The sequence below is a fragment of the Typopeltis vanoorti genome, chromosome 1, assembly GCF_054136105.1.
Source record: "Typopeltis vanoorti isolate ZY-2024b chromosome 1, IOZ_Tvanoo_1.0, whole genome shotgun sequence".
Classification (NCBI taxonomy): domain Eukaryota; kingdom Metazoa; phylum Arthropoda; class Arachnida; order Uropygi; family Thelyphonidae; genus Typopeltis; species Typopeltis vanoorti.
In genome coordinates, this window is record NC_143549.1 from 130,916,721 (window position 1) to 130,944,017 (window position 27,297).

Sequence of the window (27,297 nt, forward strand, 5' to 3'; positions counted from 1 at the left end):
GCAATGTGCATGGAGTTGTGAATTGCCATAACTGTCAGGTGTGGGCAGTCAGAAAATCCACATGAACTGGTGAGCGATTTTTTTCCATGAGGAGATCATTACAATTGTGGCATACCTGGATATGCTAGCGAACCATGTTTTTCCAGAGTAGGAATATGGAGGGACTCATTTTTTTCAACAGGATGAAGCCTTGCCATATTATGCAGTAACTGTGCAGACTGTGCTCAACAACTGATTCCCAGGAAAATGGACAGGCAAAGGTGGTCTCATTGTTTGGTCACCAAGCAGTTCCGATTTGACTACAATGGATTTCTTCCTTTGGAGCTGCGTAAAAGGCATTGTGTATCAAAGAAAAAAATCCAGTCCTTTGCCCACTGCAATTCCTATGGATATGCTTACCTGAGTATGTGGTCTAAGGTGGAATTCCGTTTTAATGTCTGTATGGCTGTAAATGGTGCATGTGCACACACTGACTAACAGGTAATCAAACTTGTGACATTATAATCTGAAAATATATGCTACATACATTTCTGCTTCAAAATGTCAAAATAAATTTCATTGAAAACCCCCAGTTCTTCTTGGACATCCTTTATATTCAAATGTTAGCACATTTTTTTTTTTTTTTTTTTTTTTTTTTTTTTATAACAGATACTCAGGAAATATTAATTTTAAGTTTTGGAAGTTGCAATGAAAAGATTCCTAGGATTATAAACTAGTAAATACATCAATTTCAGTTTATTTTAAGATTTGCCAAGAGGCTATCCTTAGCACAATGGAGATAAGTGATTTTTTTAAACTAAATACTGATTTTGTGTTCATTTGCGATATTTTTTTTTTTATGAATATGTTAGTGCTTCTCACTCACTTGTCATGTGAAATGACTATTAGTGATTAGTGAAATGACTATTCATTTCACTAATCATTTCATTATTGATTACTGAAATGACTATTCATATATGGTTTGAACACTATATGACTATGTGGCATCACGGGACAATAGAATAATGCTGGCCAAGACATTGATTAGAGAATTTAATGAGATTTTGTGAGATGAGGTATGCAAAGGGGGGAGGGGAGGGGGGGGGGAGATACAAAGGAATGTATATACTGTATGCAATAATATTGGTCCACCCAAAATACGTCTTGCTCATAATAGTTCATAGAGATTCCCCTTGCTGTGAGCACTTCCATTATATAGTGCGCTGTGGTGTGGCATGCACAGAATGCCTAATATCCCTGAACATTCCAGAACAGCTGTACTGCGTCAGCAGGATTGCTTCCCCAAGATCCGAGTCTTTCAAGTGGAGGATTCAAACACCAGATTTCTCAATCCTAGAAATGCTTTGAAATTCCAACCTGGGTAAATTCAGCATCTCGAAAGAATATCTTTAACTATTTGAAAATATCTGGAAGTGACTTACATGTTCAGCAAGTCACTCTTAAACAATACCAGTAATGTAGCATAGTGCAGTATCCTGCTGGAACACAAATGTGACATTTGAGAAAATAATCACCATGAAGGAATTATATCTAATCAATCACATTTAGTTTAATCCTTTATCCAAGTGTGAGCAAACAAAGAAGCATTAGCAGGTCATCTCTACCTATAGGAGTTGCCAAATGGTGTGCCACCCTTTTTTAATAAATTACTCTGGATTTAGAGAAAGATGTTGAAAGTTTATTTTTCACTTGGTTAGAGTATAATAAATTTAGTTTAATCCAGAGTAATTTATTAAAAAAGGGTGGCACACCATTTGGCAACTCCTATAGGTAGAGATGACCTGCTAATGCTTCTGCCTACTATCTCCACTCGGGCCTGGCTCCCACTGAAGAGACCTCAATAAAGGTCGAAACTAGTCTGGGTAGTGGCCCGTCCCTTAATGCATAACATTAGACATATCTGCAAGATGTGTTTTGCATTATAGGAGATACTGAGATAGGATTGTTGGTAGCTTGCTCCACCTTTGCAACGAGTTGCCTTGGTGTTGTACCACCTTACTCCAGTCCTGAAGATACTTTCAGGCACAAACTTTGTTTGCTCACACTTGGATAAAAGATTAAACTAAATTTATTATACTCTAACCAAGTAAAAAATAAACTTTCAACATCTTTCTCTAAATCCAGAGTAATTTATTAAAAAAGGATGGCACACCATTTGGCAACTCCTATAGGTAGAGATGACCTGCTAATGCTTCTGCCTAGTATCTCCACTCGGGCCTGGCTCCCACTGAAGAGACCTCAATAAAGGTCGAAACTAGTCTGGGTAGGTAGTGGCCTGTCCCTTAATGCAGAACATTAGACATATCTGCAAGGAGATGTGTTTTGCATTATAGGAGATACTGAGATAGGATTGTTGGTATCTTGCTCCACCTTTGCAACGAGTTGCCCTGGTGTTATACCACCTTACTCCAGTCCTGAAGATACTTTCAGGCACAAACTTTGTTTGCTCACACTTGGATAAAGGATTAAACTAAATTTATTATACTCTAACCAAGTAAAAAATAAACTTTCAACATCTTTCTCTAAATCCAGAGTAATTTATTAAAAAAGGATGGCACACCATTTGGCAACTCCTATAGGTAGAGATGACCTGCTAATGCTTCTGCCTAGTATCTCCACTCGGGCCTGGCTCCCACTGAAGAGACCTCAATAAAGGTCGAAACTAGTCTGGGTAGGTAGTGGCCTGTCCCTTAATGCAGAACATTAGACATATCTGCAAGGAGATGTGTTTTGCATTATAGGAGATACTGAGATAGGATTGTTGGTAGCTTGCTCCACCTTTGCAACGAGTTGCCCTGGTGTTATACCACCTTACCCCAGTCCTGAAGATACTTTCAGGCACAAACTTTGTTTGCTCACACTTGGATAAACGATTAAACTAAATTTATTATAATCAATCACAATGAACACATACTTTGTGATTCATAGTATGTTCTACAGGAACCAAAAAATCTTAGATTTTTTGGTACCTGTATGTTCTAAAGTTTGCTCATGAAGTAGCTTCACAGCTAGGTTACTTGTATATAGAGACATTAATTGCCAGTATCTCATAATGCAAAGCACACATCTTTCCAGACATGTATAATGCTATGCATTATGGGAAGACTGTCCAGACTAGTTTCAACCTTTATTGCCCTTCCCACAATTCATTAGCCTCTATATACAAGTAACCTCATTGTGAAGATATTTCATGTGCAAACTTTACTTGCTTACACTTGGATAAAGGATTAAAAAAGAATATAACTTCTTGGGAAGTTTAATTTAAAACCAAATGAAAAAAATTTTCTACAGCCTACAATACTGGCAGGTTCCTGCCACCCATCAACCAGTTCCTACATTCACAGCTTTTTCAAAATCCACCAACTTCAAATGAACATTATGTCTCTCTCTCACACACACACACACCATTAACCATCATCCGTTATGTCACATGCACTGCTACTATTAATCTCTTGTAGACAACAAGCTCTAATAAAATCAGTCTGATTATTTGATTGTTGAACTTTAAATTATTGTAAAATTACAAACCACATTTTTTTTTAATTTCCTTTTTTTTTTTTTTTTTTGTTTGCATCCGTTCAGACTAATTCAAACTCAAGCTGAATTAGCTGTCACATTTGGGAAAGGGTAATAAAAACTATCACCCTTTAGAAGACCATCTTTCAAATTCAATGATTCATATTGAATCATTGAATTATGAATAGTATATTCATAATTCAGTGTAAGTTAATTTTTCTGTAGAACATAATCAGCATGCATTTCATGAATATGTTTTTATTAGTAACACCACAGATTCAGATAAAGTACAAAGAAGTATTTAAAAAAAAAGTCCCAGACTTGCATTATGGATTGAAATTAGGCAAAATGATTATTAACAAAACTGCCATATCATATCTCTACATACAGATGCCATATGTATATATACAACTATGAGAAATAAGAAATTATATAAGAAATGACAACACTGTAATTTCTTATCCTTACTCTAAGTCTTCATTCTCCAAGAGATATGTCAAACAAAGTCTAAAAAAGACTCGCATAGTGCATCTGACCAAGTTTATTTTCTGCCAAAATTGCAGTGCATAATTACAAGCATCAGAAATTCACTGTGAATAGGCCATAAGTAGGAAATATGCATTATGCCAGAATGACAATCATACTTTCAGATCCAAAGCTATTGTCTAAGCCTGCTTCCATCTCTTTTGGTTTCTACACTTATTGGCTAATTATTATATAAAGTGGAAGCCTTTAATTTTGATGTTTGGCTGTGCTGGATTGGGATGTATTGATTTTTAACAGATGTCCAGGCTGTGGAGTAGGCTAAGCATGAAACTGTAGTTTATGACTTCAACCATTTCCTGCTCCAGGTATACAGGAGCAGGAAAACAAGCAGATTGTGGAAGAGAGGTGCAGAAATCTCAGGGGGCATACTAATTGGTTGGGAGTGTTGTCATCTCTGCTGTATACCAGACTGGTATATTAACACCAGATTCATTTAATATCACAGATTTAAATCTGAATATTATTATAAAAATAAATTTAACTTAAGAGATTGAGTGATAGATTAAATTTAAACTTTCTTTGTCTATTTATTTATAAACAAAATATTAGTGTAAATTTAAGTAGTGCATGGCTGTAACAGTGTGTGTAAAATGTTATGATTCACAAGCACTATACACAAATCTGCATTATAAATAAAACTTATCTCTTAAAGAGAAAAGGGACCAAAAACTTGATAAAAACTCAAAGAACATAAAAAACATGCAAAATTTCTTGTCTTCACGATAACAGGATTTGATAGAGAATAAAAGCAGAAGTAATTAAATTCACACTTATTAAGCACAGTTTCTTCCACTCTCAAAAGCAGCATTAAAATATAATTAACTCATATCTGTTTTACTTTGAAAAGACTGTGTGCAACCTTTCTTAAAAAGGAAAGTATTTCTTCTTTCATGTCTTCTTTAATAGAAGATATGAAAGAAGAAATGTTTCATGTCTTCTTCAATTCCTTTTCTGTTCCTTCAAACATGAAAAGTATCACTTTCGTGTTTGAAGGAACACGAAAGTGATACTTTTCGTAACTTTCGATACTTTTTGTAACTAGAAAACTTTTGCTGCTTAACATATTAAAAAGGAACTGTCCATTACTTAAGGAGAAGCTATTTAATTCTGATCACTTTTATTCACACTCCAACTTTGGCTTCATTTGAAAGAAATTCATCTGTGATTTTGGGATAACTCTTTGTTTCCCTCATAATGCTCTTTTCAACCTTTTTTGGCTTAAGAATTTTTAAAACTATATTTTTTCCTAAAATTTCCTAATGTATTCTGTTCTAATCCAAAATAACAGCTGTTTATTCTCTCAGTATATCAACTTCCTCTTTGTAAATACAAATTTCTTGCACAAGTTCATTACTACCTGGTATGGAAAATAACATTGCAGTGAAATAAAAATAAAATCATATCTCGTTATGTAATAAAGGTTACAATTCTGTAATGGCATGAAAACACTGTTAGAAAGTTCAATGTGTTCTTCTCAAGTTTAAGTTACAGAAATAAAAACTAAATTTGAGGTAAGTCCTTTTTACAAATAAGCATTGCAATTAAACAGCTTGCAACAGGCCATAACTATACAAAGATTTCTGACTACAAAAGAAATGATGCATTTTCACTATGCATTTAGGAAATGTTTACATATATAATAATAATAATTATTTATATGAGCACTCCATGGAGTCAAAAGACTCATCGCCAGAGACCCACTCTATTCATTAGCACAATGCCTATCATACATCTCCTTAAACCTATTCACTGTGACCCCCCCTCATTTTCCCCCATGTACTGAAAAATTTCTTCTTTGTCAATCTTATAGATACTCTTTAGTAACTTATAAGTTTCTATCATATTCCTTCAACTCTGCCCATCAGCTAACCTCTGCAATCCACACACCCTCAAGTATATAGTATAGAATAATACAGCAACAGATCTAGGGGATAATAATGCCATTAAGATTCACAGCCCCCCCCCCCTCTACATCTACAATATTTCAGAATGTTTGGCAGCTCCATAATATTAAAATTAATCTGAAACTCACAACCAATCAGAATATTTCATGCCTGCTGATGTCATCAAGATATGGAGTTATTTTCCATATTATTTTCTAATATTCTTCCACACTTCTAGGACAGATATATTGCTCCATCCTGTAGTCATACTTTGCTATTGTGACTAACAAATTCAAATTGGTTGTCCAGCTTTCTTATTTTAAACATAAAAAGACATCAATTTCCTGATATGTACTTTTAAGGAAGTGCTCAAGGCTACTATAACAGCAATATGTAATTAAGTTTAAATTATTAATAATCATATTTCAACATAAAGATATGCACAAGTTCACATGGAGAGAAGACAAGAAATAAGACAAGCCTCATTGACTATGTCATTGTTGAAAGTGATATCATCATGCTTGTTCAGGATACTAAGCAAGATTAAAATGGATAACACATTAAAAACAATAGTGTGTAAGAAAGTTTTTAAAAAGAATTAAAGGTGAGCAGTTTTTACAAGGAAATTGTAGACCTGATTATAGAAACATTATTGAAGAAGAAAAAAAATTAAAACGAATTGAAAATGAGAACCAAACCTTGAAGTCTCAGTGGCAAACTCTGAAGAAGATATTAATTAATTCAGCTAGCAAGGTGAAGTTGTCTGCAAGGATAGAAAAATAAGAACACCATGGTGGACGCTAAAGTTAAAGAAGCAGTCCTGGAAAAGAAAGCATACCAAAAGTTCCTAGCAAATAAGTCGGCAGATGCCCTAAAAGAATACAGAGAAAAATGTAAACGTAAGAGAGCTAAGCTATGTATAAAAGTAACTGAACAAAAGTCATGGGAAGACTTTTGTAAGAATATAGAAAATAAATATCATTAAGGTGGCAAAATGTTCTGGAAACTATTGAAGCAGTTTAGAAATGAAGAAATAAGTACTGTAAAAGGAATCAAAGATGATAAAGGCGACATGAAAACCAAAGATAAGGATATCCTAGTTGTTTCAAGTGATTACTTTGAAAGACTGTTAAACAAACCAAGCAGTGATAGACCATACTAGAAAATTTTCTAGAGGAATACAAAAAGTAGATATCAATACTTAAGGTAGAAAACACTGTCAAAAACTTGAATTGTGGAAAGGCAGCTGGAATAGATGATATTTGACCAGAAATGCTAAGTATAGAGGTATAAAAGTTTTGCAATGGCCACACTGCATAATTCAGAGAGGGTGGTCAGAAGGTGTCAAATTCCCAATGATTGGAGTAAACTTCTCAGTCTATAAAAAAGGGAATAAAACTGAACATGAGAATTACAGAAGAATTTCTCTACTTAGTGTTCATTTAAGATTTATGCAAGCATACTTGAAAAGTAATTGAGAAAGAATGTGGAAGAGAAACCTGGAGAAGAACAAGCTAGGTTCAGGCCACGTGGAGGTTGTCAGGATCAGATTTTCACTTTAAGAGAAATAGTTGAGAAATCATGGCAATCCGACAAGGATCTGTATTTGTTTTGTAGATCTGAAAAAGGCATATGACAAGGTGTCCAGAGAAAAGTTTTTCAAAACACTACAACTATGGTGAATGGAACATTATACAGAGCAATATATAGTATATATTTAATTTTCTGGGTGGCAGATAGGGAAGCCCACCACATGTGTGTGGTGGTGTGGTACGAATATACTGAATAAGGACTCGTGGACCAACAGGGCCATAAGGGACAATCATCTTGATTGTAAGGGAAGTGGCACTCCCGTGGACCCCTAGTTGGATCTATTCTCTTCTTCTTCTACTTTGAGGAAGATCCACTTACTTTAATCTTTCCTATAAGGCCTTATCAGCCAACTCTTCTTATTTTATGACCCTTATGCTATTAGAGTACTCGAGGGCCATGGTCTTTTCATTTCTAGCCTTACAACTATGCCCTCTCTCTATAAACTTTACTATAATTCTTCTATAATCTACTCTTTCCTCCCCCCCTTCGACATACCCTATTCCTCCTATGGGTTTAAATTTGGAAGAAGGCTAGTTCAGAAGCCTTAAAGGTAGCAGCCCTACCACTGAACTATTCTATTGTCAGGTTAGTCCCTGACATGGAGAACATAATTCTACTTGTAAGCGGACAGAAAAAGATGATCGCATTGAATCTATGGAAAACGACCCTGGAATGGAAAAGGTAAAACAAAAATGGAAACGACAAAATATAATACACATAGCAAACTGGAATGTAAGAGGAATAGCATATAAAGAAATATAATTAGACCAACTACTAAATGAAAGAAATTTTAAAATAGCAGTAATGACTGAAACAAAAAAGAAATTAAAAGGAACTATGAGAACCGAAAATTTTAATGTGATATACAGTGGAGTTGACAGAGACCAAAGAGCACAAGCAGGAGTCATGATTTGGATTCATAACTCCCTTTCGAAACAGTTAAAACATTATAAATTATGGAATGAAAGAATAATAGAAGCTAGAATAAAAATAGATAGAGGCTATTTAACAATAATTGGTTTATATGCCCCAGAAGAAGGAAGAGAACAGGATAATATTGATTTTTATAATCAGCTACAAAACATATATAATAAATTAAATAAAAATGATTACGTAATTTTAGCAGGAAACTTAAATGCAAGAATTGCAAACACGAAAATTAATAATAATATAGGAATACATGGAGAACATACTCTAAACAGGAATGGTAAAAAATTGATTCACTTTGTAGTTTACAATAACCTAAAAATAATGAATTCCTTCTATAAACATAAAGACATGCATAAATATACTTGGGCAGCAATAGGATGGAAATCAATATTAGATTATTTTATATTAAATGAAAAGACATCAAAATTTTCACTAGATGTTGGAGCTCACAGAGGATATGAAATAAGCAGTGACCACTTCCTTGTTAAAATAAAATTAAGATTACCATCCAAATGGCTACAAGTAACAAGAACAGAAAGAAAATTTGAAACATTTGTTTATAAAACTAGACTACTGAATGACACAAATGTACAATGGCTATATGAACAAAGAATTAACCAATATCTAGATAAAATAAAACAAAATGAAGAAATAGAAATAGAATGGCTTAATATAAAAACAATACTAAATGCTGCAGGAAATGAAAGCTTAGGAAAGACCAAAAAATTCAATAAAAGGAAAAAAACTGAAGATCTGAGATGATACAATCAAAGAAATAATCAAAAAGAAAAAAGAAGCCTATCACAAATGGTTAAGCAGTAAAATATTAGAAGATGAAATAGAACATAGAAAAATAAGAGCCATAGCTAAAAGAGAAGTCAGAAAAAGACAGAGAATCATGGAACAAATTTGTTTCTAATTTAGAACATGATTTATATAAAATAAGACCCAAACACTTAAATGCAGATACCAAAGAAAACATAAAATTAAACACCAAATTTCAATTAGAAGAATTTCTAAATTACTACACAGATTGTGGACAGACAAATATTTTAAAAAAGACAACTGGCAAACAATTAACAAAAATGAAAAGAAAATAACTAAAGAAGAATTAAAAATCAGCCTGAAAGAAACAAGAAACGGAAAATCACCTGGAGAAGATAAGTTAGCTTCAGAACTATATAAATATGCAGGAACAAGATTCAAAGAAAGACTTTATTTTTAAATAAAATTTATTCAACTGGTATCCCCCCAGTAAAATGGAAAAAAGCAACTGCAATTCCTATCTTTAAAAAAGATAATAGAGATGACCCTAAAAACTATACAGGTATCAGTATACTAAATTCCTGTTACAAAATATATAGCAGAATCTTAAATATCAAACTAATGAAATATTCCAAAAACTTTATTTCAGGAGTACAGAATGGATTTAGAAAGAGACGATCATGTATAGACCTGGCCTTTTGCCTAAAATTAATAATAGAGAAAAGAAGAGAATACAATTTAGAAACACATATTGCATTTATTGACTTTGAAAAAGCATTTGACAATAAAAGAAACATATTATTTAACATATTAAAAGAAAGACAAATACCAAATAATATCCTAAAAGCTATCACAAGTATATATGAAAATAATCAAATACAAATAAGATGAAATCACAAGCTATCATATATGAGAGAGAGATAAACCAAGGGGTCCAACAGGGATGTCCCCTCTCAGCAACTCTTTTTAATATTTACTTAAATGAAATAATAATAAAATGGAATAAAAATTTACATCAAGGAATTAAACTTTCTCCTACAGTGAACTTAAACACTCTCCTTTTTGCCGACGACCAAATAATAATTACAAATTCTGAAGATAACTTACAGAAAGCTATTTTAGATCTAAATGAGATGGCCAAAGATTATGGTATGATAGTATCAACAGAAAAATCAAAAACTATGGCCTTTAAAGGACAAGATCCAGCAAGAACTAAAATAGTAATAGATAACAAGATCTTAGAACAGGTGAATTCATTTAACTACCTAGGATATATGATCACATATGAAAATTAAAAAGATATAAATGTAAAAATTGCAAAATATTTAAAAATAACAGGTGTAATTAACTCTATATTTAAACCAAACCTAATTCAAAAACAAACCAGGCTATAAGTATACAGTACATTAGCCCTACCAGTCTTAATGTATGGAAGCGAAATCTGGATAATAAAACAAAAAGACAAACAAAGATTAATAACAGCAGATATGAAGTTTATGAGAAAAACTGCAAAGTATACTCTATTTGATCACAAAAGAAACGAAGAAATTATAAAAGAATTAAATCAAGAGCCAGTAATGGAAAAAATTAAAAAATATAAACATAAATGGATGGAACACGTTCAAAGAATGAAAACAGAAAGATTACCAAAACAAGCCTTAAAGTACAAGCCATTAGAAAAAAGAAAACCAAGACATCCTCTTAAACGATGACTTCTAAGGCCGGAACAGGCCATGCTAGGCCTAAATCCTTGACACGCATGATGATGATGATGATGATGATTTAATTATTTATTATTTAGTCATCAGTTAGAATTGAAAAAAATACAAGAAGATGGTTTGATGTAAAATTAGGGTTAAGACAAGGATGCACATTATATCCACTTTTAATCATCATCTATATCAGCATTGTGTCGTCCTATCTTGCTTGCCGATCTAATTATGATGGTTAGTTGAACTTATCCTTACTTCTTTAAATTCCGTTTTTTATTTGTGAGATGTTGATTGATACTGATCCGAATATAAAGAAATTTATATTATCCTGCACCACCTTATATTCAGATTAGTCTATATATTGTAGAGGAATCAATCATCAACTAATGTTTGCAATCTCACATTTCTACAGACCGAGGTTAATATTATCATTTAAGGCTTCTGCAAGGTCCAATAAATTTTTTATGAGCAGTGCAATAAAGGAAATCAGGCAACATCAAATCAAATTCAATAAAACAAAACATTTAATGCAGGGTTATATAACATGTACATCTAAGTATAATTTTCTAAACAAGATAATGCAATTGAACAAATCCAAAATATCTCTGAGATACAGGTAGCTATTCAGTTAGGTTTAAATATTAAATCTTATTATTCATGACGTAAGTATTTCTATCACAACCTGTCTCTATTCTATGAGACAAATCATATCATCTACACATTAATTTAGTTCTAGTGCTTAGAATAGATACAATGCATTAGGTATCAAACATTCAACTCTCAGTTCTCTATATTCTGCCAATTAATATAAAATAGTTTTCACAATTCAAAGTTTCAGAATTCACAATAAATATTTTTGTAGTAACAGTTCCCTAATTCACTTCTAGTCTATAAACACTTAATTGAGTCATAAGGCAGTTATTAATTCAAGGAGGGGAACACTTTAGTGCTTCATTCTTTCGACTATTTATAGTTAAAGGCCACAGCTAGGGTTAAGATATATTAGGTGGAACTAATCTTGATTTGCTTCACTCTGGATGTAAAAAGAATAAGTCTTACCGGATTACAACTTCTGTACATTGAATTCACTTAGGCACATTTTCAAAATTCCTGTTAACTAATTATCGTGAGGAAACACAATTCAAAGAAATCTTCCTTATGTTAACTGAAATATTAAACATAGAGCTACATAAGTCTTGACACATTAGATTTACGTCATGTACTAATTCCTTATCTTCCACTTTGTATTGACTTCAGCTTTCTTCCTCTAATCATTAGGAATCTATCGTAATATCAGAATTCCATAGAGGTAGTTTTCAATGCCTATTTATTCCCGGTCCTTATCATGTCAATTTTTCCACATATCTCCACTCGCTCTTCGTTACTCACAACTGCTATCTTCGCTGTCCCTAAGCTTTTTTTTTCCTTTTTTTTTTCCCCATTTTCCAATTAACTGCATTTATTCTTCCACCAAAATCCAGTTCTAGCCAGTGCAGCTCATCTACAGGCTTCTCTCCATATCATAGCTGTTCACGTTCTGAGCACGCGCTAACTAAAAATAACCCCGTTTCAATTTTACTAGCCAATCAAATTCAATCAGAAGAATTACATAAATCAGCAAAATTCCACATATTTACATTCTTTTTTTAGAAATAATAAATAAAGATATAATCCGTAATTCACATAAAATACATTTAAATATGATAAGTACAAATTCTTATAATATATATGCACAGCTTCTTACAACAATTACATAGGAATAAATAAAATAAATTGAGTGACATTATAATACAGAGTCCTTTCAGAACTAATACATATTCTAGATTAAATAATTAAACAATAATAAACAAACTCAAAGTAATTATATGAATAATAATTTACGAGCAAGAAATTAACATTAAATAATATTTACAAGTATTGCTTAAGTTATGGCAGATTATGTTAAATGTGAATGAAGTATTATAATTCTCAAATATCTTCATTCACAATTTAACAAGCATTTCTCAACCTTTCTAAGCCCAAGGACCAGTAAAATGCTTAAAACAATTCTACGGACCACTAACTTATGGAGACTTAGCTGGGAGGGAATTCTGGCCGGGGCGACACTTTTTTGGCATTCAAGAAATCTGGCCATACTGTCTGTAAGACAGCAACTGAGTGATGAAATAGACTTCGACAATGTCATCGACGATTTTGCAAACAGAAAAGCAAGAAAAATAACATTTTAAAATGTTGAAATTAAAGTTTTACTTCAAATATAAACATCGTGTTTTTAATTTATTTCCCTATACGTTGTTTTGACTTTTTGTAATTTTTTTAAAAAACCTATGTAGGAATTACCAACATTTCGGAAAAACTATACCATTTATAACATAATAAATCTAAAAGCATGTTTGGAATACATATGGAAACATAATTAATTAAATTGGAAGTAAACGATTAAAAGTGTATCAACATTGAACAAAAGTTTTAATTTTTATTAAACAAATAAATAATATGATATAGGGTAATTATGTTACTACTTACTTTTAATGAGATGGTTGAGCTTCTCGGCAGTTGCAGAGTTGCTGGATATCTGGCTCAATATTGGTCAACTTCAGTTGAAGATCGGCGCGCGAGCGCACACACACACACACACACACTAAGACGATTTCTGTATTTCGTTTTGATCTGAAGGAGCGATGGAAATAGTTTCTCACCAAGATAGATTGTAGAAATCTGCGTGACGATTTTCAATGCTTCTTCAGATAATGAAATTCACTTCTCACTAAAGGTGAGATCCAAAATCGAGCCAAACCAAGATCTAGGAATTGCATTTTAAGTCCAGTCACTTGAAAGTTCAATTAACTGTTCTTTTTTCGATAACGAAAGGTCGTTCTCGAGACTGCAAGCCTGAAATGGATCACGAACCCACAGAAATTTCTTATAAAAGTTATTTGGAAAATATATTTCAAAATTCCGTTTCAGATTTTTGATGTGGTTACAAACCTTTTCCAGAAACTCAGAATCAACAAAAATATCATTTTCCACTAAAAGAATTCCAATGTTGGAAAAGGTGAAATTGTCTCTCTTTTCCATAATTAATCCATAAAACCAGTTTTTTCTCAAATGCCTTTATTTTATTGTAGGCATCAAGAACAGTTAAAGAATTTCCCTGAAGGGAGAGATTTAGTTCATTTAATTTCGAAAAAATGTCTGAAAGATAGGATAGTGTTGATAACCATGCTTCTTCAACAAGGAGTGATCCAAAATCAGAATTACATTCATTTACAAATAATAAAACTTCGTGCCTTAATTGAAATAACCTTGTTAGTACTTTGCCCCTGGAAAGCCAGCAAATTTCAGAATGAAGCAAAAGTTGTATATATTCACTGTCCATTTCATCGCAGAGTACTGAAAATAACCTGTTATTTAACGGTCGACCTTTAATAAAATTAACTAGCTTTACAGCATTTGTAGCACAGTTTTAAATTCTGGTGGCATTCCTTTGGAGGCTAATGCTTCCCTATGTATGAAACAATGCACCAATTCATATACAGAGCTACTTCCTTGACCATAGAAACAACCCCACTATGCCTGCTTGTAAGGGCGCAAGCTCCATCCGAACAGAAGTCTATAATTTTTCCCACTGGATTCCTTTGTGTATTATGTAATTACTGTATTGAGAGTGTGAAATATTTCTTCTCCAGTTGTTCCGGATGGCAAAGTTCTACAAAACAGAATATCATCATGAATGTTGTTATCATGCGCATATCTTACGTAGCTTATTAACTGCATATCATTTGTAACATCAGTAGTCTCGTCTATTTGTAATGCATAATAAGGGCTCTTCTTAACTCTTTTGATTAACTGAGTTTCTAAGTCACTGCCATATCATTAATTCTGTAACCAACAGTGTCATTTGAAAGAGGAATCAAATCAACATCTTTTAGTAACTTGTTGCCAAACATCGTTTTTACCACATCTTTTATAGCTGGAAGTAGCAAATTTTCCCCGATAGAATGCCGTTTTCCTGTTTTCGCCTATGCGCAAACTTAAGAGATAGGATGCTTCCAGTGTCTTGCTATTAATGGAAACCATGGCCAAAACTATAACTTCCCCATGGTTTAATGTCCCCTAAGCATCGCTGAAAAAATTCACTTGGCTTATTTTTCATATCACAATGTTTAGTTTCTAAATGTCGTTGGAATTTTGCAGATTTCATGCACTCGTTCGACAACACTTCATAACACAAAGCACATTGAGGTTTCTGTTCACTTTCATCTCCACACCAAGTAAACCCGAATTCCAAATATGAACTGTTATATTTCCTACTGTACTTTTTCTTTGAACTGCTTGTTTCTTCTTCTTTAATAGTATCAGATTTACTCGCTGTTACAATACTTGTATCACAATTAGGGTTAGCATCACCTGTTTCATTTGCCCTTCTTTTCAAAGTCCTTGTTCTAAGCCACTTTTCCATTATTAAAAAACGTTTCTGAAAAATATATCAATATATAATACTGGGGTTAACTCAGGACACACTTTGTCCAAGTACTTCTCAAGATATGTTGAGCCTTGGTGGAAGGAGGGAAACTGTCAATAATAAAAATCAATAAACAACAAGCCATTGGTTGAAATGTGGATAACACATGTTCACTTCAAATCTGACAAAACAGCAAGGAAAGGTGGAAGCAATAAAACTATATTGTTGTTCACTTCACCCATCTTTTATTATTCATCATTCTGCTGATAAATTTGTAGCAGCAGAATGAATTATAAAATAGGAGTGAAGAACAACAATATAGTTTTATTGCTTCTGCCTTTGAACATTCTGACGCTATTTATTGGTTTGTTTCAGTCTCCATTTGATTTCAAAATTTTTACTTACTTATTCAATCTGAATTTTTTTTTTTTTTGTATAATTCAAAAAAATATATATTTATTTAATTAATTTAAGTCTACCTGCAGACCAGAGGTTGAGAAACACTGATCTATAAGGATCACATTATGAAAGTGGCATCAAGACTGATATTAGAATTGCAATGTCAAACTTAGTTCTTTGCTTTATGCAGATGATGATGTACTCCTTAACAAATCTAGTGCAAGTCTACAGGATTCTCTGACAAGACAATGAAAATAAGCAGGAACTGAAAACCTCAACTATATCCTGAATGGTGAACTTATAGAACAAGTTAAATATTTCAGCTTTTAGGCACAGTTTTTAGTGAAGGCAGTTAAATCCAGAAACAGACAACAGAATAAGCAAAGCTGATATAGTCGGTAGCCATCTGAATAAATTTATATGGAATAAGAGAGAAATTAGCCAAAACACCAAACTAGCAATATACAAGACAGTGTTCAAACCCGTTTTAAGTTATGAATCTGAGAGTTAGGTTAGAAATAAAGCATTTGATCAAAGACTAGAGACCACAGATATGAGGGTTCTGAGAAAAATTAAGGAGTGAACCAATGGCATCAATGGCAGAATACTTAAAAATGAAAATATGGTCACTTAAATAGAATGGGTGAAGAAAGCAAAACAGGTGTTTGTTGCCAAGATGGCAGGAAAGAGACCCAGACCCAGAGGAACACCAAAGTCTAGGTTGATTAATTTATTCAAAAATATCTTAGAAGCATGGAATTTTAGATGTGACAATATTGGAGTGCTCACAGGTAATACTGATTTGGGGGGGGGGGGGATTTTGATAGGAGATTAATAATAATGTAAACTTAATCATCTAGTGCTGTACACCCTTTAGGGATACATATCAGGAAATTGATGATTATTAATAATCACTTAACAATTTTCCTCTAAATTAGTTTAGTAGCACCTTAGATTAACCCTGCTCACACATTCTTGAATGCAAACAGTATCAAGCTCCTTCCTAATGCCTTCATTTTTAATATGATTTTTCCACTGATGCCATTTGTTCAAGGAACTAATTTTTCTAAGAACTCATATCTGTAGTGTAGCCTTCGATCAAGCACTTTATTTCTAACCCAACTCTCAGATCCATAATTTAAAACTGGTTTGAACACTCATGTATACTGGTAGTTTAGATGTTTTTCCTTTTTCATATTAGGCCTATTGGCCTGTTACAGAGCTGCCCTAAGCCCTTCTGAACTGTACTCGTCCCAAGGAGAAGGTGGTTAGCCCTATGCCTCGCAGTACGTCTGTAAATGTGCATGTTCATCGGGCTGGTTTGCCTGTTCTGGGGGACAAAAAACCCAAGTTTCCAGGTGAAAAAACACCCCTACCTCCATATGAGACTGGCTAACTCACATTTCATCGAAAAAGACCAGATAAAGATTCCTCACATCACTGGTGGGAATTGAACCCAGGTTTTTCTGACCAAAGGGCTTCGTCTATACCGACTGAGCTATGGAGGCTCGCTAGTTTAGTGTTTTGGCTAAATTTCTCTTATTCCATATAAATTTATTCAACTTGCTCCTCACCATACCAGCTTTGTGCTTATTCTGTTGTCTATTTCCAGATTTAACTTGCCATCTTCACTAAAAACTGTGCCTAAATAGCTGAAATATTTTACTTGTTCCACAGGCTCTCCATTCAGAATGCAGCTTGAAGTTTTCTATGTTCCTGCACATGTTCATAGTTTTGGTCTTTTTATTGCTAATCATCAACCCAAATTCGTTACAGCTGTTATTCAATTTAGCTAGAGAATCCCAGGACTTCCACTGGATGTATTTAGGAATACAACAATAATTATTTACATAAAAGAAAGAGCTGAGTTTAAATATTTCCAATTCTAATATCAGGTTTAATGTCACCTTCTTTCATAATGTGATCCATATAGATGAAGAGTAAGAGTAAAGATAATGCGCATCCTTGTCTTACACCTGATTTCACATAAACCATTTTACTGTATTCCCTTCAATTCTAACTGTTAACTTACAACTTAAATCAACATAAATATAGACCATGTATTGACCGGTATAATGTTCTATTTACCCCATATAACTGTAGTGTTTTGAAAAACTTCTCCCTGTGCACCTAGTCATATGCTTTTTCCAGATCTACAGAACCATTTTCCACCATTTTTCTCAGCCTCTTTTCAAGTATGTTTGCAGAAATCTTACTTGGAAGATTTAATAGAAAAATTTAATCTGTATTTCTCACATTCAGCTTTATTCCCTTTATTTAAAAATGGAAACTATGAGAGCTCTACTGCAATCATCTGGACTTCAACCTCTCTGAATTATGCAGTGTAGCCATTGCAAAAGCATGATAATTCATCATTATGTGAATGACATTATGAAGGGAAAAAAATGACATCAAACCTGATAATAAAATTAGAGATATTCAACATATGAGGCCAAAATTTATCAGGGTTAAAAAAAAAAAAAAAAAAAGTTTGATGCAGTAGAAATGCCTAGGAAGACCAAAATATAAGACTTGACAATATTGGAGCCCTAACATATAGATTAATTTGAAGAGAAATAGTTGATAAAGATGTTAATAATAATGTAAACTTTATCATTATGTAGTCCCATCATGGTATCCTGTGCACCCTTTGAGGATACACATCAGGAATCTGATCATTTATACAAGTGCTACCATAAAGATTTTGGTGAAAAATTATGTTTATAATAAGAATGGTATATATACTATGCAATAACAATCATCTGAAGAATAAAATAGAGAAATTCAAAGAAAATGAAAATGGTATTATAATAAAATATTACCTTCTCACAACAGAAATTGTTTCTCTGTTTTTAAAACGGCTAAACCTCTGACAATAATTTAAAGTTTTCATGAATACCTCACTTAACTCTTGTTCCTCTTCTGCACTTTCATTTTGCTGCTTTCGGTGCTCTAAAAGCATGTGTACTTCTGATATGAGCAAAGTTTCAGCATTTTCAAATTCTAAAAAAAAAAAGTTAACGTACACAGTACGTAAGCTAATTTTTTATGCAACAGATGAATTTTTATGCATCAAAGGATATTGTAAAATAAATGAACATTAAGAAACAAGGATTTTATATCACCTAGAATTCTTTAATTTCACTAATCCTAAAATAAATAAAAAAAAATCATTCAATCCACAAGAAGCAGTATGGGTTTAATAATTATGTGAAAGATTGAGTATAACACCACTGAATACGATACAACACTCTTGTGTATGCAATATTGAGCTCTCTGCTACCTCTTCACTGTATGAAGAGAAGGTACTAGAGCTGTTGAACAAACTGAATAAGAATTCTACAATAGGGACTGATGGGATGTAATTACAGATGCTAAACGTGTTCAGCTGGCTGGTTATTTCTTTGACCAGGATATATCATTTGAGTCTCAGAACATCAAAGATTCCAAATGAGTGGAGAGAGAGAATGTATGGTAATCCCTCTCTAAAGTGGTTGTGAAGATTTTGGAAAAGCTGATTAGAGCACTTGCATAGGATTGAGAGAGAGACTACTTTGCAATGAACAGCATGGGTTTATTAAGGGAAGGTCATGTTTGAACAACTTCACATTCTATAATAATGTTACCATTGAATTAGACAAGGGGAATGGATAATGCACCATGATACTTTTGGAGTTTGGAAAGCTTCTGACAAAATACAGCATTAAAGACTTTTCTCATAAACTGCAGAATATGGGATTGGATTACTAGCATGGGTAAGTGGATGGTTGACTGACATATCAAAAAATTGTATGTGGAGGATGTGAGCATGCAAGAGTTAAAATAACCAGTGGTGTAGAACATGGATCCTTGGTCCATTGTTATTCAATCTGTACATTAATGACATTGGGAAGATTTGACAGACAACATAGTTATTTGCTGATGATGCAAAGATAGGTAAGGAATTTGGTTGATATACAGCACTTGCAGAATGATTTGAATAGGTTGGAATTATGGGCAATGGAAAATGGATGTCAGTTCAAATGTTAGTAAATGTAAAGTCATGTACTTTGATATGATTTTATATCCAATGTTGTATTATATTAGTGGAATTATGATAGAAGAAACTGATCAGGGTAGGGATCGTGGAGTTTTAGTAGACAGGAAGTTGAAGTTCAAGAGCCATATAAGAAAGATTGCTAACTCAGGAAAACTAGATAAAGATGGCTTTACATTTGTATATTCCAGTGGGGAGAGAGCGGCATGAATATGGAGTGGGATTCATGATTAAGAAAGGCATCTTTAAATATCTAATGGGTGCTGTGGCCCATAAATGAAAGAATACTTATTAAATTAGCTGCAAAGCCTTTTAACACCATAATTATTCAGGTTTATGTCCCTACAATGACTCACAATGATGAAGAAATAAAAGATTTTTACAGTTACAAAAATCTATAGAATATGTTAAATCAAATGAGATACTCATAGTGATGGGCAACTTGAATGCAAAGGTTGACGAAGGGGAAGAAAACCCGGTTGTTGAAAAATTTGGACTGGTTGAAAAAAATGAGAGGCAAGAGATTGATACAATTCTGCATTCAAAACAACCTGTGCATAATGAATATGTATCTAAGCAACATCCTAATAATAAATAATAGATACAAAAATAATATAACCAATACCAAAACATACCCAGGTGCTGATATAGGTTCAGACCATAACCCTGTTCTATCTACTTTAAAGATTAAACTAAACATTTTGAAAACATTCATATCGAAAGGCTTGACTTGATAACTCTGAATATACCTGACAACATAATAGTGTTTAACTCAGAAACTAGAGGGAAAAAAATTAGATAATGTAGAATATAAAACAGAAGAAATTGAAAAAAGATTACTAAAATTTAGAAGTGCAATATACGAGATAGCCAATGTAATTATTAATTCAAAAATTAAATATACAATAAGAAAAAACCCTGACTGACAGAATCAACATTAGAACTTATGAATGAAAGAAGAAAAAAGAAAAGCACACTGTAGTATAAAATACTCAGTAAAATGATAAAAAATGAATGCAAGAAGGCTGAAGATAAATGGTTAAATAGAAAATGTAAAGAATAAGATGATTTGGACAACAAATACAATAGTAACGAAATGCATAAATCGATCCAAGTTCTGACAAATAAAAAGAAAAACTTCAACCATAATCTTTCTATACAAGATCAAAATGGAAAAACACAAGAATCATACAAAGATGGAAAAAATATGGAAAAAAACTGTTTGACTGTGCAGAGACACCACATATACAAAATATGGATAGTGAACCAACAACATATGCAGAAACAGAATATTTATAAGCTAAATGGAAATTGGTCTCTGATTAGATCCCTGGTTTTGAGCTATATTAAAAAAGAAATTAAATGAAAACACAATTAATGATCTAAACATTATTTATTTTCAATAATATATATTATATAGGATACATCCCTGATGATCTAAGAAAATTCATCTTTGTTACTATCCCCAAAACTTCAAGAACTTTTGAATGTTCAGAATATAGATTAATAAATTTAATAAGCCACCATGTTACGAAAATATTATGCAGAATAATCCTAGAAAAAATAAGACATTTTCCAATAGGAAAGATGACACGCAATCAGGTTTTCAAAAAGACGAAAAAGGTAAAAGAGAAGGAATTTTCAGTTTGAAAACATTATGTGAAAGAAGCCTCAATAACCAGAAAAGTATACATCTTTGTTTTATTGATTGCACCAAAGCATTTGATTCAACAAATCACAAGAAATTAATACATATCCTACAGAATAATGGTCTAAAAGAAAAAGATCTACACATAATTACAAACATATATTGGAATCAAACGGCCTCAATACGATACAAAAATGAATATTCTGACAGTTTTGAAATAAAAAAAAAGGAGTAAGATAACAATGTGTTTTATCACCTTTAATGCATAATATATAGTGAACAAGTTTTTAAAGATAGTGCAGAATTTAAGGGTATAAAAGTAAGGGTCGACAACTTCAGTTATGCAGATGACATGGTCCTTACTACAAAATCTGAAGATGATCTTCAAAACGTTTTTTCACAAATTTACAACAGAAGCTTAGGCATGGGATTAATTATCATCCTGAAGAAAAACAAAGCATATGATCATATCAAAAGAACCAACAAATAAGAAACTAAATATAACTATTAAACAAAAGAAAACTGAACAGGTAAAATCTTTTAAATATGTGGGAACAAATGTTTACAGGAGGAAATTCCCTGAAAGAAATAAAAAGAATAGAGAAAAAGAATAAAGGAGTAAGAATTTCATACCTTCATAGATATGAAAACTGTTCTAACATCCAGAGACATTAACAGAGACAAAAGAAAAAGATTAATAAAGTACAATATATCTGGTCAAGGATTCTCTATAATAGTGAAACTTGGAGTCTAAATAAATAAATAGAGCAAACTAAAACTTTTGAAATATGGACCATTAGAAGAACGCTGAAAATATCATGGACAGAAAAAAATAAAAAAGTTTTAAAGAAAGCAAAAATGAAAAGAACATTAATGAAAATCATTAAAGAATGAAAACTTAAATATTCTGGACATCTAATTAGACAAGAAGACATTCAAAAGCTAATATTAAAAGGGAAACTGGAGGGCAAAAAAGGGAGAGGTAGACACAGGTGAATGTGGTTTGAAGACATTAAGGACTGGACTGGCTTGAATTATCGCAAATATTCCAGAGCAGTAAAAGAAAGAAAGAAAAAAAAAGTTCTGTGACATGGTTGCTAACCTCCTTCTAGAGGATGACACTTGATGATATTATAACACAACAGACCTAGTGGCTCACTTTGCTTGAACTGCAAAAAAAAGAATTATTTTCACTGAAACAGAAATTTATCTGGTCTTGCAACACAGCCGATCTACAACTATGCCAAGAACCCCCTACTATTTCAAAAAATGAACTGAATATGATACATACATAAGTTTTCAAAGGATAGTTCTATTTCGCACATGTGTGTGGGGCACCTACAACCAGTGGTGAGCTATAAGGGGATCGCAGAGGCTCACGTGAGCCATTCATTAAATTTTTCAAAAAAAAAAATTTCTTTATTCAAACATGTTAAGCACAAACTCATACAGTAACCTAACAAAAATCAGTCAATTCGGCAGTGTTTAGATTATTTGGAATTATTGTTTCAACTCCTCTATAACGAATGCGCCCACGTTTGAAAATAAAATAAGTGCATGCGCTATCTCGACCCTCATCCCTTCTGGTAGCCAATCTTATGGTAAAACCAGGAGCCAATCAAATGTTTTATAAAAGATTTCATTCTTATCATATTTTGATAGTTAAAAAAGTTTTCCTAATGTAAGTTCGAGTCTTGCACTTGGTCAAGTTCTTAAGGAGTGGAAGGAGGGCAAGATTGTGCCACTTCACAAAGGAGGTGATCGAACTCAAGCATCAAACTATAGGGCCTATCTCTGTGTCAGATGTTGTGGTTAAGTTGTTGGAAAAGCTTGTGAGAACTAAGATTCAGAGTTGGGTAGACAACAATGGTAGAATCTTTGATGGGCAGCATGGATTTGCTAAAGAGAGGTCACGTTTTAGTAATCTACTTACTTATTACAATAAAGTGACTGCTTCCTTGGTCAGAGGAGAAGGATACACAGTAATATACTTGGATTTCACAAAAGCTTTTGATAGAGCACCTCATGATAAGTTGACAGTCAAACTAGAACAGATGGGGTTGGATATTAGATTGGTGCACTGGATTGGAGACTGGCTATCTGATAGGTATCAACAAGTTGTATATGGGGGTGCGATATCCAGAAAAAGGAAAGTTACTAGTGGATTGCCTCAGGGGTCTGTTTTAGGGCCATTACTATTTAACTTGTATATTAATGATGTTGGCGAAGATTTGGATGGAGATATTCAGTTGTTTGCAGATGATGCAAAGTTGGGACAAACCATAAAGAATAGTGAAGATGTTGTGGCCTTGCAAGAAGACTTGAATAAATTGAGTGATTGGGCACGAAAATGGGGATGTGATTTCATTGTTGCAAAATGTAAGGTTTTAAAATTTGGAAAACAAAAATGGGATGCAGAATTTATGCTTAGTGAGAATATATTGTTGGAGGTAGAGGAAATAAGAGATCTGGGAGTGATAGTGGATAAGGATCTAAAATTTAGGAGACACATCGCCAAAATTGTGAAGACAACACAAAGGCTTCTGGGAAAGATGCAGACACTGACGTGTAGAAGTGGGGAGATTCTTGTTCCATTGTATAAGGCGTTGATTAGGCCACACATGGACTACTGTGCCCAGATTTGGTCACCGGGTTTTCAGAAGGATGAAGAGATGTTGGAAATGGTCCAAAAGCAACTGATTAAGGTAGTTTCTGATCTCTGAAATGTTGAGTATGAGGAAAGACTGAGAAGATGTAATTTGCAGAGTCTGGTGGAGAGGAGGAAGAGGGGAGATATGATAGAGACCTACAAGTTGGTAAGGGGTTGTCATAAGATCAATGGTGGAGAAGTTCTACAGAGAATAGTGGGAGATCAGGAGAGAACCAGAGGTCATCCCTGGAAACTGTATAAAGAGGGTGTGAGTTAGGGGAGTGAGAGGCAGGTTTTTTCATGCAGAGTTGTGAATGATTGGAATGCCTTGCCTGAGAGTTTGGTGTCTGCAAGGAGTTTGAGCGTGTTTAAGGCTCAGTATGATGAGATGTGTGTGTGTGTGTGTGAGATAAAAGGACCTCCCAGATGAGTCTTTGACTCCATGAGGTCTTGGGGTAATAATAATAATTAACGCAGTTGATTGTGTGCAAATATTTCATGTTCAGATCATGAAATATTTTTTTAAAATGATAGCCTCTAGAGGTTGATTGTCCTCTCATATACTTTTTGATTAGAATTTATACACAAGCTGTATTAATAAAGTTTTTGTGTGAAATAAGGGCTTTTTTTTTTTTGTTTGTTTTGCTTGACGATAAGAGCCCTTTGTTAAAATTTCTATAGCTCACCACTGCCTTCAAAATGCTTGATATCCAGATGAGTCTCTCACACATCTCTCTAGGTTCCACCTGCTCTCTCTCTCACACACACACACCTCATTGTCATGCCATAGGTTTTGGGCTGATATTATGTGTTAATAATACTCTAATTTACATATACGCAAGAAGAAAAACTCGTGCGTCCTCCGTATGAGATCAGCTAACTCACCTTCATGTGAAAAAGTCCATATAACGATTCCAGTGGTGAATTCTCCAAGCTTGCTATGCAATCTCATTAATTGAGAAAGAAGTAATACTTATTTGTTAATAAATGCATGCATTTATAAGCATTCCATTTAGGATTTTATTTTTGTAGACAGAAGATGTCTTAAGCTTGCACAGCAATAATTGAGCTGTGCGCTGTGTATTGAAGGCTGATGCTTGCTCGTTTAGTCAAAGCTTCCTTGGCTTGATCGGCTGTAGGCACTTCCAGGTCCTCGCTGTGGCACTGTGATTTCATGCATGCATAACCATTTCTGCTACCTTCACGTCATCTTAAACACAAGGCCATACGCAGTCAACATAGCTCTAGCCAGTGAGCTTCAGCCAGCCTTTACAAGTGTGCATGTTTCTTGGGAAAATTAAGTTGCAACCAACTTTTTATGACGATGTTATTGACCAGTTCATAAAGAAAAACCGTAGAGTAGAATTTGTATTCAAGTAGCTAAATTGAAAAAGATAGAATATCATTTGTAAAAAAAATGTTGTATTTGTATAATTAAATGTACATAAATTTCTAAATACTATATATAGTTTTAAATGGTCAGTAATTCATTATTCCACTAATCAAACTTCAATCACACCCCTACTCTATGAATGATAACAAGAGCAAGCGTGAATTTCAAGACCAGCATTCGGCCCTGAAAGATTCCTCTCGTAACCACAAGAATCGAACTTGGATCCATTCCACTCGAAGGGCGCAATATGCCGTTCTTCCAATTGCGCTACATTCCTCCGAAAGATACTAACACATAAACACAGTGCAGGGGGGGGGGGGGAGTATGCATTCTTCAATAAACGTATACGTAAACGAGAGCACCCCAAGTTTCATGATTAAACACACGGGTTCAATATGAATATTATTCTTATGCATCGAACGCTCGGTACGCACAAACTACAACCACTGTTTAACAAAACATACCCATCATTACAGTTGTAATCCATACTACCTTTAGGAAACTGAAGTTCTGAAGCATCTTCTTCTACTTGATCTACAACATAATTAGGTGCACTAGCAGCTGATGAGGCCATGATCTAAATCAGTATTCAGGAAAATAACACTTAACTAGCAGACTTATAATAATAATCAAATAGAAGTAATCAAAATTAACACAAGCAACATCATACACTACAGTACATAAAATAAACAGCGACCCCTATTAGATATTCATAAATCAAACTTCCGCTTCAAAAATATATATATATATTTTTATATATATACATTTATTATATATATATATATATATAAAATATATACAGTATATATTATATATATATATTTTAAATATATATATATATATATATATATATATATATATATATATATTTAAATATATATATATATATATTTAAATATATATATATATATGTGTGTGTAGAAAGTTTTTTACCTTGGGTATAATATATGTTAAAGATACCAAGTTATTTTAATATAAACCTGGTTTTATTTACTCCTATTTAAAATGACTTGGTATCTTTAACAACTTTATTAAATAAAAATCTCAGGAGGAGATATAAATGTAGAAAGTATTTAACCTTGGGTATAATACCTTGGTTAATAATACATTTTACCTTGGTTATTATACCCAAGATAAAATACTTTCAACATTTATATCTCCTCCTGAGATTTTTATTTAATAAGGTTAAAATACCTTATGGTAACTTGTTCTGGTAAAATACTTATAAGCTCTGTATTACTAAAATCTTGGTATTTCTAGCCTGGCTCCCACTGATGAGACCTCAATAAAGGTCGAAACCGGTCTGGGTAGTGGCCCCTTGCCTTTAATAGAAAGCATCATACATCTCCTCCAGGAGATGTGCTTTGCATTAAGGGTAAATATTAAGATTAGTGATCAGAGCTTATTCTACTTTTACCATGAGTTGCCTTGATCTTGCACTACGTGCAGGGTCAGCTAGACTTGCAACACTTACAGGCGCAAATTTGACAAAATACCCCTCTACAGCTGAAATCATCTCTTGATTCGAAGAAACACGCTGACCAACGAAGAAGAGTTTTAGTTTTGGGAAGATATATAAGTCTTGGGAAGAGATAGAAGGGTGGATGATGTTCCAACAATTCACAGTGCAGATCCCTTAATTTTCCCATTGCCAAAACACCTTTATGGGCATGTGCATTGTCTTGATGAAAGATGATTTTTTTTCTTCTGCAAACTGGGTCTTTTCTCACGATTTATTTCGTCTAGTCTGGTTAAAAGATC

General features: G+C 33.2%; 1 protein-coding gene across 2 annotated transcripts in view; it reads right to left on the reverse strand.

Moving 5' to 3' along the window:
* Positions 1 to 26,220, reverse strand: part of Polr2D (RNA polymerase II subunit D) — a 97,615-nt gene extending 71,395 nt beyond the window's left edge. For both annotated transcript variants that reach the window (XM_090399271.1, XM_090399261.1), the window contains exons 1-2: positions 26,029 to 26,220; positions 18,632 to 18,812 (exon numbers count right to left, since the gene is read on the reverse strand). In XM_090399271.1, the coding sequence (XP_090255397.1) occupies positions 18,632 to 18,812; positions 26,029 to 26,110 (263 nt within the window). In that variant the 5' untranslated portion in view covers positions 26,111 to 26,220. The remainder of the gene's footprint in view (positions 1 to 18,631; positions 18,813 to 26,028) is intronic.
* Positions 26,221 to 27,297: the final 1,077 nt, after the last annotated feature.